The sequence below is a fragment of the Carlito syrichta genome, unplaced genomic scaffold, assembly GCF_000164805.1.
Source record: "Carlito syrichta isolate Samal-C Ts95f unplaced genomic scaffold, Tarsius_syrichta-2.0.1 Scaffold311768, whole genome shotgun sequence".
NCBI classification, from domain to species: Eukaryota; Metazoa; Chordata; class Mammalia; order Primates; family Tarsiidae; genus Carlito; species Carlito syrichta.
Window position 1 is genome coordinate 376887 of NW_007255864.1, and position 11472 is coordinate 388358.

The 11472-nt window shown below is 46.4% G+C and overlaps 1 protein-coding gene across 1 annotated transcript in view; it reads left to right on the forward strand.

Moving 5' to 3' along the window:
• Window positions 1-11472, forward strand: part of SLC22A16 (solute carrier family 22 member 16) — a 70046-nt gene that overhangs the window by 17262 nt on the left and 41312 nt on the right. The window contains exon 4 of the mRNA XM_008069026.2: window positions 11234-11362. Within this exon, the coding sequence (XP_008067217.2) occupies window positions 11234-11362 (129 nt within the window). The remainder of the gene's footprint in view (window positions 1-11233; window positions 11363-11472) is intronic.

Consider the following 11472-nt stretch of genomic DNA (forward strand, 5'->3'; position numbering starts at 1 on the left):
AAAAAAAAAAAAAAAAAAAAAAGGGGGGAGCGAGAACACAGATGACTCTAATGCTATTTAAATTGTTCCAGATCAAATGGGCTCGGTGGCTCAGCCTGTAATCCCAGCACTTTGGGAGGCTAAGGTGAGAGGATTGCCTGAGCCCATGGGTTTGAGACCCACCCCGGCAACTTAGTGAGACCTCATCTCTACAATAAATCAAAGAATTAGCCAGGTGTGGTAGCGTGTGCCTTTAGTTCCGGTTACTTGGAAGGCTGAGGTGGAAAGATCACCTGAGCCCAGCAGGTCGACACTGGGATGGTCATGAGCATGTCACTGCACTACAGCCAGGGCAACAGAGTGACACTCCAACTAAAAACAAAATACAATAAAACCAATTAGGATTTATTCCAAAAATGCAAGGACTGTTCAATATTGGGATCCCTATTATTTTGACAATAGAAAATTAATATTATCTTTCCAATAGGTACTCCGAAGACATTTGATAAAATCCACTATCATTCCTGGTGAAGACTCAGTCAACTAGCAATAGGTGGGTACCTTCATAACATGAGTAAATATATTGATTTCAGCCTAAAAGTCGGCACTGAACATAATGGAGAAATACTTTGTTTCCATTAAAAGTCAGAAGCAAGGCAAATATGTGTAGTAACACCACAATTATTTAACAGCACTTCACAGGTACTGGCTAATTCAATTAGATTAAGGAAAAATATATATATATACATAGTTCTTATATTATAGTTTTTATATTATTAAAGAGACAAGGTAGCCAGGCTCGGTGGCTCAGCCTGTAATCCCGTGCCGTTGGGAGGCTGAGGTGAGTGGACTGCCTGAGCCTGCGGGTTCGAGACCCGCCTGGGCAACTTGGTGAGACCTCATCTCTACAATAAATCAGGTAGCGCGCGCCTGTAGTTCCAGCTACTTGGAAGGCTGAGGTGGAAGGATCGCTGGAGCCCAGCAGGTCGAGGCTGCGGTGGCCGAGAGTGGCCACTGCAATCCAGTCTGGGCGATGGAGTGAAATTCCAACTCAAAAATAAATAAATAAATAAATAATTTACACAGTTCATTGTTGGCCTATGAGAGGTAACTGGATGAAACAAAGTATAAAACCCTGAAATAGAACTCAGCATGTATCTATGACATAGTCCTTGTTTTTTTGTTGTTGTTGTTTTGTGTAGAGACGAGTTCTTGCCCATTTGCTAGGGTTGGTCTTGAACCCGCGGGCTCAGGCAATCCACTCGCCTCGGCCTCCCAAAGTGCTGGGATTACAGGCTGAGCCACCAAGCCTGGCCAGTCCTTGATATTTACTGTTGTTTTGGTATATGATAAAATGCGCATTTCAAATACAGGAGGAAAAAATAGATTATTTAGCTAATGAGATTGAGACAAACTGATTGACTCTCTGGAAATAAATGAGGTTCGATCCAATCTTTACACCTTATACCGAAATAAATTTGATGAATCAAAGACTTAAATATAAGAGGTAAAGAGAAATAGAAGAAAGCATGGAGATATTTTCAACTTGGTATGGAGAAGACATTCTTTTTTTTTTTTTTGAGTTGGAGTCTCACTCTGTCGCCCAGACTGGAGTGCAGTGGCCACTGCCGGCCACCGCAGCCTCCACCTGTCGGGCTCCAGTGACCCTTCCGTCTCAGCCTTCCGAGTAGCCAGAATTACAGACATGCGCTACCCCACCCGGCTAATTTTTTGATTTATTGTAGAGATGAGGTCTCGCTGCCCAGGCGGGTCTCGAACCCGCGGGCTCAGGCAATCCACTCACCTCAGCCTCCCAAAGGCGCGGGATTACAGGCTGAGCCACCGAGCCCGGCTGAGAAGACATTTTTAAGCATGGTATGGAACCCAGAAGGCTTATAAGAAAACTTTGATACATTGAACTATGTAAAAATATAAAAGTTCAGTAGGGCAAACGTCATAAGGAAAATCAAAATTCAAAAAAGCAAACAGGGAAAGTGAACAATTCTTATCACACGTAAAGATTTTACTTTCCTGTTACATAAAAAGCTTGTATAAAACCATTTAAAAATATCAACAATCAGAAAAATGGGGAAAAAGAGATGCAAACTGTAGAAGGAAAACACAAAAGTCTTTTGAGCCTTTGAAAAAATGCTCCATTTCACACATAATAAGAAAATGAAAAGAAAGAGAAAAACTATAAAGCAGTAGCATTTTACATGCCGATTTGGTAAATCTCAAAAGTTTGCTAACACATCATGTAGGTGAAAGTGAAAGAAAAATAAACACTGTTACACACACTGAATGTAAACTGGCACAAAGGTGTGAAGGGTCATTTGGCAATATACAGCAAGATTATAGCTATAAGGCTGGGTGTAGCGGCTCACACCTAGCACTTTGGGAGGCCGAGGCAGGAGGATTGCTTGAGCCCAGGAGTTTGAGACCAGCTTGGGCAACATAGCTACTCAGGAGGCTGAGCCAGGAGGATTGCCTGAGGCCAGGAAGTCAAGCCTGCAGTGAGCCATGATCATGCCACTGCACTCCAGCCTGGGTGACAGAGTGAGACCCCAACTCAAAAAAAAAAAAAGAAAAAAGATTTTAGATATATACTTTCACCCAGCCATTCACATACAGGAATTTAGCCAACAAATACCTCTCATATGTGCAAATAGCATGTTTTGTCATGCAAAGTTACACATAGCAGCATTATTTGTCATTGTGAAAGATTGGAAATAATCTAAATGTTCAGCAATAGAAGTTTGGTTGCATGAATTATAGCACTTCCAAACAATGGAAAAATATCATGCAACTATTCGAAAAAGAAATGTGGTGACTTGAACGGTTCTCTAAGATAGAGTCTGAGTTAGGTGTGGTGGTGCATGCCTGTAACCAGGAGGCTGAGGCGGGAGGATTGCTTGAGTCCAGGAGTTCGAGGTTACAGTGGACTATGATTATGCCATTGCATTCTAGGTTGGGCAAAAGAGGCAAGACCCTGCCTCAAAAAAAAAAAAAAAAAAAGAAAAGAAAAGAAAAGAAAAGGAAAGAAAAAGTATGGCAAATTGCAGAATCATTTGTGTGCAAAAATAAAGGAAACTAATATGTTTACTAATATTTCTGAAAGGAAAACCAAATATCTTAGTCAGCTGGGTCTGCCATAATGAAGTACCATCAGCCTGGATGGCTTAAATCACACTGTAGTTTGCTCCCAGTTCTGGAGGCTGGAATCCCAAGGTCAGGGGCTCTGGTGAAGGTTCTTGCTTGCAAGTGGCCTCCTTTTCACTGTGTTTTTTAAAGGCAGAGGGAGGAGGAAGAAGAGGGAGAAGGGGAGAGAGAGGAAGAGGGAGAGAACACATGCTCTTGTTTCTCTCATAAGGGCACACATCTCATTGTGAGGGCCTTGCCTTTATAAACTCATTGAAACCTAGTCGCCACCCGAGGATTTAGCTCCAAATACATCACATTGTGGGTTAGAACTTCAGCATATGAACTTGGGGGACGCAGTTGAGTCCATGGCACCAAGTAATTGATAATGCGGTTGCTGCTGGGCCCAGGGAGGGAAAAAGGATGTAGAAGTTAGGATTAGAAAGGCGATTTTAAAATTTTAAAGTAAATTTTTTTGAGTCAGGATCTCACTCTGTCCCCCAGGCTGGAGTGCAGTGGCAGGATCACAGCTACCACAGCCTTGACCTGCAGGGCTCAGGTGATCCTTCTGCCTCAGCCTCCCGAGTAACTGGGACTACAGATGTGTACCCCCATGCCTGGATCATTTTTGTATTTGTAGAAATGCTATGTTGCCCAGGCTGGTCTCAGACTCCTGGGCTTAAGCAACCCTCCTGTCTTGGCCTCTCAAAGTGCCGGGATTATAGACACAAGCCACTGCGGCCTGCAGAAGGGTGATTTTTTTGTTTTTGCTCTCTGTACCTGTCTGCAATTCTCTAATTCTCTGACACCGAGTGTCCAACAATTCAATCAGACACCATCTATCTACCTGAAATTAGTGTCGGCCCCACAAGACTACCCCCACTTCAGACGCTGGTCTCAAGTCCTGGGCCACTGCACTTCTGAGTGACTAGCTACAAATCAGTGTTCCCACGAATCCCTCCTCAGGGTCAATAATTTGCTAGAATGGCTCACAGAACTCAAGAAATTCCTTTACTTGCATCTACTGGCTTATTATAAGTGATCCAAATGAACAGCTGGGTAGAACATAGGATGACACTGGAGGGGTCCTCAGAGCAGGAGCTTCTGTCTCTGTGGGGTTGGGGCGTGTCACCCTCCCACTGTGTGAATGTGTTCGCCAACCCAGAAACTCTCCGGACCTTGTTGTTCAAGGGCTTTTATGGAGGCTTCATTACATTGGCATGGCTGATTAAATCACTGGCCAATGGTGATTGAATTCAACCTCCAGCCCCCTCCCGTTTCCAGAGGGTAGGTGATGAAAGTTCCATAGATCAAGCCTGGTCTTTAAACTATCTAAGAGTTACCTTATAAGTGGGGTTGAAAAGGGCTTGTGATGCATAACAAAAGATACGCTTCTTACTTTATCTCTCAGGACATTACAAGGGTTTTAGGAGCTCTGTGCCAATTATGTAAATCCTATATTACCACAGAGTTTTTTGATTTTTTAATTTTTTTTTTTTTTGAGTCAGGGTCTTACTCTGTCACCCAGGCTGGAGTGCAATAGCATGATCACGGCCCATTACAGTCTCCAACTCCTGGGCTCAGGTGATCATTCTGCCTCAACTTCCAGAGTAGCTAGGACTACAGGAACAAATCACCATGCCCAGCTAATTTTTTCATTTTTTTTTGTAGAGTCAAGGTATTACATATTACCTAGGCTGATCTTAAATTCCTGGACTCGAGATCTTCCTGCCCCAGTCTCCCAAAATGCAGGGATTACAGGTATGAGCTACTGCATCCGGCCTGCGTGGGCATTTTAGAGAGGTTACTTCATCTGGTAGAGTTGAGACCAAGAGCCAAGCTGATGGCAGAAGGGTGTGTTACGGTCTGAGTAAACAGCTAGCAGCTGTCTCTCAGTCCCAATAAACTGAGGTAGGGAACTGGCAGAAAGAAGTTTATTTCTGAATTTAGAATTCAAGGAGACAGAACTTGGCTTCTAGCTTTTCTGGAAATGGTCTGCTCACCTCTTAGGTTCCATAGTCTGTTTTTATAAGTTTAGGGTTACTGGTACCTATACATTGACTATATGACTGGCAGAGTATCACACAGAACTCAAGTTATAGCCACATTGTGTCAATAGTGACATTTATGGTCTGCTTTTCCTGGCACCAGTTATCAGGCGTGGCCCAGTTTCTCTTATCAGTAACACCAAAGGGAGGAGGTGATCAAACTTGCCATAGAATAAGGGAGTTAACAGAGCCTATTTACAAAGTAAAAAATTATTATGACCTATTGCTAATTAGTAGTTATAACACACAAAAAGTTATACAAATTACAAGACTTATGGTCTATTTTTCAAATCTGTAACCACTGATCAAAGGAATAAGACTTCATTTCTCTTGTTGAGAGTGCACAGTCTGCAGGAGAGTTAAGAGTCTTTGAAGTGACTTACCAGGAATGTATGAGATAAGGGGACGCTTTCCTTTGATAATGCTCAGGAAAGTAGGTACCTTCAGCCCTGCTTGCACACTCCTTATGCCTTTCTTTAAGGGTTGTGGCAATATGGACGGACAATAGTAGGTTTCCATCTCAGGTAGGCTGGAGGAGCCTACAGATGTCTGATGAGAACCAAAACTACCCACCTTCACACGACATAACTGTCTTCATTAACACGACTTTGACATCCAGGAAACTCTTGCCCGGGAAGACAAGTTACAAGTACCTTGTGGTTCATTTCAGGAACTTCCTAAACTCATTTAAATGAACAGCACACTGTTCAATTTTCAGTGAAACGTGAAACAACAGGTTACCCCTCACCTCAAAATCCACACCTTGCTGTGTCCTTCCATCCCAAACTCTTGCATCAGGACCCTCACTGAGCCTCACTCAAGCCCCTCCAGGGAAAGACCTGCCTGGAACTAGACTCTGAAAGCTCGTCTATCTTTGCTCTCTCTGCTCTGAGCACTGTTGAGGGATACCCTGGCAAGGTAGTGCTCTGTCTTACTCTGTAAGGTTTGGTTTTACTAAGTATCATTTCCTGGAATTTGGCCCTGGAGAATCTGCTCCATCAAAAGAGAAGGTCAGGCACAATGGCATGTACCTGTAGTCTCAGTTACTTGGGAGGCTAAGGTGGGAGGATCACTCGAGTCCAGGACTTCGGGTCCAGCCTGGGCAACATAGCAAGATCCTGTCTCTAATTTAAAAAGAGAGAGAGAGAGCGGGCTCGGTGGCTCAGCCTGTAATCCCGTGCCTTTGGGAGGCTGAGGTGAGTGAATTGCCTGAACCCGCGGGTTCGAGACCCACTTGGGCAGGCGAGACCTCATCTCTACAATAAATAAAAAAATTAGCCGGGCGTGGTAGCGCGTGCCTGTAATTCCCGCTACTTGGAAGGCTGAGGTGGAAGGATCACCAGAGCCCAGCAGGTTGAGGCTGCGGTGGCCGGGAGCGGCTACTTCATTCCAGTCTGGGCGACAGAGTGAGACTCCAACTCAAAAAAAAAGAGAGAGAGAGAGAGAGAGGGCATGGGGGAAGAAGAAATAAAGGCCAGGGGTAAGACATGCAGGGAATAGTGACATTCAAAGGAAGTGGGGGAGCCAGGGCATTTTGTTGACAGAGAATACAATGTTAACATATATTTAGTCTAGATTCACAGGCCCTAGGAAGCAGGGCTTTGGTGTCTTTTTTTTTTTTGAGTTGGAGTCTCACTTGTGTCACCCAGACTGGAGTGCAGTGGCTGCTCCTGGCCACCGCAGCCTTGACCTGCTGGGCTCGGGCGATCCTTCCGCCTCAGCCTTCCAAGTAGCTGGAACTACAGGCGCGCGCTACCACGGCCGGCTAATTTTTGATTTATTGTAGAGATGAGGTCTCGCCAAGTTGCCCAGGCGGATCTCGAACCTGCGGGCTCAGGCAATCCACTCACCTCAGCCTCCCAAAGGCGCGGGATTATGGGCTGAGCCACCGAGTCCGGCTGGAAGCAGGGCTTTGGGAGAGGGAGAGGAAGTATTTGAATCCTTCAGGTGGATGGAATACAGTGCTAGGTAGAGGTGGGTGGCCATCAGGAACCAGCCTGGGGCATTGGGGACAGAGGTAATGGGGTACCTGGACCTGGAGAGCCATGTGGGAGGGGAAGGGGAGGGTGCCAAGACAAACTTTGCTCTGGAATTCCCTCCAGCAGGCTCTGGCTGGGCTCTCCTGAGGAGGGACTTTGGCTGGGGGCTGTCTGGGCCATGGGGAGCACCAGGTGGGGCAGAACCTGTGGGAATGGCAGCGAGACTCTTCCAGCGGGAACTTAGGGAGCTGCTGTCCCCCCTCCCCCCTCCACTACATTCCCATCCTGCTTTAGGAGCTAGCCTCGTCATCAGATGCAATCTATAAACATGACTCTGGGTTACTCTTTGCCCATCAATTAACTTAATCTTGGTGTTTGCTCTGTCATCTTTATACTTTGTAGATCTCTCTAATGGACCCTGAGGGGGTTCCGAGGACACTTGGAATGGAAAGATCAGGTCCAGGGGAGGTTGGGGCCTGGAGGCCATTGGGCCACAGGACATCAGAGTATTTACTCCCATGCCCGGTGTTCTAAGTTACCCAGTGTACAACTGCTCCACGCAGACTCAGCAGGACGCACAGATGTCACTTTCTCTTGGGCTCAGGCTTTCTGCCCTCTCAACGGCCCATCTTACTGGAAGGAATATAGCTGCCCTGTATTTGTGTTAAGATAACCTTGTATTTCCAAAGGGCAAGTGTGTTGTTGGCGGGTTCCTCTTCAGGGTCCCAATGTTCCCATAAGTGGGGAGTAGGGTGAGGCCAGGACCCTAGTCTTTTTCATCAGTGTGTAGAGAAATGGTTGTGCTTAAAAAATTGCTTATGGCTGGGCTCAGTGGCTCAGCCTGTAATCCCGCGCTTTGGGAGTTCAAGGTGAGTGGATTGCTTGAGCCCGTGGGTTCGAGACCCGCCTGGGCAACTTGGCAAGACCTCACCTCTACAATAAATCAAAAAAATTAGCCGGGTGCGGTAGCCCGTGCCTGTAGTTCCAGCTACTTGGAAGGCTGAGGCGGAAGGATCACCTGAGCCCAGCAGATGGAAGCTGTGTGGCCGGGAGCGTGCCATTGCCCTCTAGCCTGGGCAACAGAGTGAGACTCCAACTCAAAAATAAATAAATAACATAACTAAATAAATAAATAAGTTGCTTACATCTTGTTTTGTTATTCCCTATGCTTGGACTATGTCCATTCAGTCATTCATTCATTCAGCATATGTTCATTGAGCACCTACTATACATCAGAATACCTGCCCTCATGGAGCTTATTCTCTGTAGCAGTAATATTGGACTATACAAATATATTCATAGATATACATATTATTTATATATATTCAGATTGAAGAAAAATAAAACAGGGTAGCATGGTAAAGGACTAATCCAGGCATGTCCAACCCAAGGTCCGCAGGCCTTCTGCAGTCCAGACAGCTGGTAATACGGCCCCACAAAATCTTTTAACATCACATGTTTTCCAGCATTTATTTTCTGTAGGACCCCATGCTTATATGTGTATACACTATTATATATTGTATGTGCAGCCCAAGACAATTCCTCTTTACTTGCTGTGTTCAAAAGGTTAAGATACAGAGGGCTGCTATTGTCTGTCCATATTGCCACAGCCCCTAGAGAAGGGCATGACAAGTGTACTCACATTCCTGAGAATTAACAAAGAAGAGCATTTCAGTTTATCTCCTCCGTACTTGCAGTAAATAACTTCAAAGAACTCTTAACTTCCCTGCAGACTGTGCCCAATTAACTGCCAGAAATAAGTCTTCATTTACTCTCTTTTCTTAGTAGTCATACGTTTGAATAATATAGTATCAAGGTAATCATAAGTCATGCGATTCGTATAACTTTTGTATATAACAACATGTAGTAATGAATGATGTCTTAGGGCTTGTTAACTCCCTTCACTCGATGGCAAGCTTGAGTAACGCCTCTGCCTGGGGGTGTTTTTTTTTTTTTTTTTTTTTTTTTTGAGTTGGAGTCTTATTCTGTCACCCAGGCTGGAGTGCAGTGGCATGCTCACAGCCTCCCAAGCATCGAACTGCTGGACTCTGGCGATCCTTCCACCTCGGTCTTCCAAGTAGCTGGAACTACAGGCATGTGCCACCATGCCCAGCTAATTTTTTGATGATTGTACAGATGAGGTCTCGCCAAGTTGCCCAGGCTGGTCTTGGACCCATGGGCTCAGGCAATCTGCTTGCCTTGACCTCCCAAAATGCTGGGATTACAGGCTGAATCACCTGGTGTTGTTAATAAGAAGCTGTGGAATATCTCTGGTAACCTGTGCCAGGAAATGTGGATCATAAATGTCATTATGTGGCTGTGACTTAAGTTCTATACAGTGCTCTGCTAGCTGCATAGTCAATGTATAGGTACCAAAAATCCTGAACTTATAAAAGAGGACTGTAAAACCTGAAGGGTGAGCAGAACCATTTTAGAAAGGTCAGGAGCCCAGCTCTGCTCCCTGAATTCGAATTCAGAAATAAACTTCTTTCTGCCAGTTCCCTGCCTTTTGATTTATTGGTGTCAAGGAAGAGCAATCAAAACTATACTGGAACTGTATTAGTTGGATACCCTGGGCCGGGGTGATAAGACCTGACAACGAGGAGACAAGCCCCGTGGCTCTCTGGGGACAGAAGCGTCAGGCCAAGGGAAGAGCCAGTGTGAAAGTCTAGAGCCTGGGGTGTGTGTGCTGTGTTCAAGGCGGAGCGAGAGCAAGGAGGCTGGAGTAGAGCATAAGTGGAGAAAGTGGTAGGAGGTGAGCCAGGGAAGCAGCCAATGTGATGGAAGGAGCTTGAACTTGATTGTGAGCATGGAAGCTGCTGAGCAAGGGAGCATCCTGATGCAGGTTGTCTTTCTAGGGAGCCCCTGCCCACCCTGTAGGACTAGGAAAGGGGTTAGGAGACAGTTGCTAATAGCCACTAATCTAGGTGAGAGATGATTGTTGCTTGGACAAGACGGCGAGCAGTGGGGGTGGAGAGAAGTATCATAGAATCAGGCTCTGTTATGAGGGAAGAGCAACCAGAATGTTCTGACGGAAAACGATGTGGACTGTGAAAACAGGAGAGGTTAGAGGTACCGAGGATTTTGACCCTTGCAGCTAGGTGACAGTGGGGCCATTTACTGAGATGGGAAGTGCTGGGGAGGAGCAGGGTGAGGATGGCCACAGAGAAAGTGGCTTTTAGATGTGAGATGGAGACACGGAGAATGGGTGGTACTAGAGGCTACAGTGGTGGGTAAGACCAGGTTGCACACACAAATCTGGGAGTCCTCAGTATATGTTTTAAACGCCACAAGACGATCAGTTAAGAGCCAGACAGAGCCGGGCTCGGTGGCTCAGCCTGTAATCCCGCGCCTTTGGGAGGCTGAGGTGAGTGAATTGCCTGAGCCCGCAGGTTCGAGACCTGCCTGGGCAGCAAGACCGCATCTCTACAATAAAAAAAAAAAAAAATCAGCTGGGCGTGGTAGCGCACGCCTGTAATTCCGGCTACTCGGAAGGCTGAGGCGGAAGGATCGCCGGAGCCCAGCAGGTCGAGGCTGCGGTGGCCGGGAGTGGCCACTGCACTCCAGTCTGGGCGACAGAGTGAGACTCCAACTCAAAGAGAAAAAAAAAAAAGCACCCTAAGTTGTTTATTACTCAATGGATGAATCCTTCCAGGAGCATTTGCATTTCAAAAGAAATGTCTAGGGAGGATTATGCGTGACACAAATAAGTCAACCTTTAGAGGTGTCATTTCAGTCTCCATGACAAGTAGGGGAGGAAGGTGCTTTGGGAGATGGGCTTTCCTCTTTCTCAAGTCCTGTTCAAGTACAAGTTTGTTCTTGTCACTCTTCTGCTTGAGGCTATCCAGGGTGTTCCTGGGGCCCTGTGTTTAAGGTAAAATCTTCGGCTCAGCCTCAACAGATCCTGCCTCTTCTTCGCATCACCAGAGCCCACTCTGAGCTCTGCACTGGTGGACCTCGACCTGGCCCTCAAACTGTTGGAATTCTCTGAGAAAGCGGCATTTATGCTCAGAATTTAAGAATGAGTTGAAGGAGTGCAAAGGAAAGGCATTTGCTGTGGGACCAAGAGAGTGTATCTCTGTCCTCTAGGGCAGTGGTCCCCAACCTTTTTGGCATCAGATGTCAGGAGTCAGCCAGCTGAGCGGGAAGAGTGGGGAGCAGTGGACGGGCCAGGATACGCCAGTGGGAACCTGGCATGTGGGGCGGGGCCCGCGGGGGGTGGGGGGCAGGAGTCCAGGATGGATGGGGGGACGGAGGAAAGAAGCGGGGGGGGGGCTAGAGTCAAGGATGAGGGGGGGGGTGCAGGAAAGACGTGGGGGTGGCAGGAG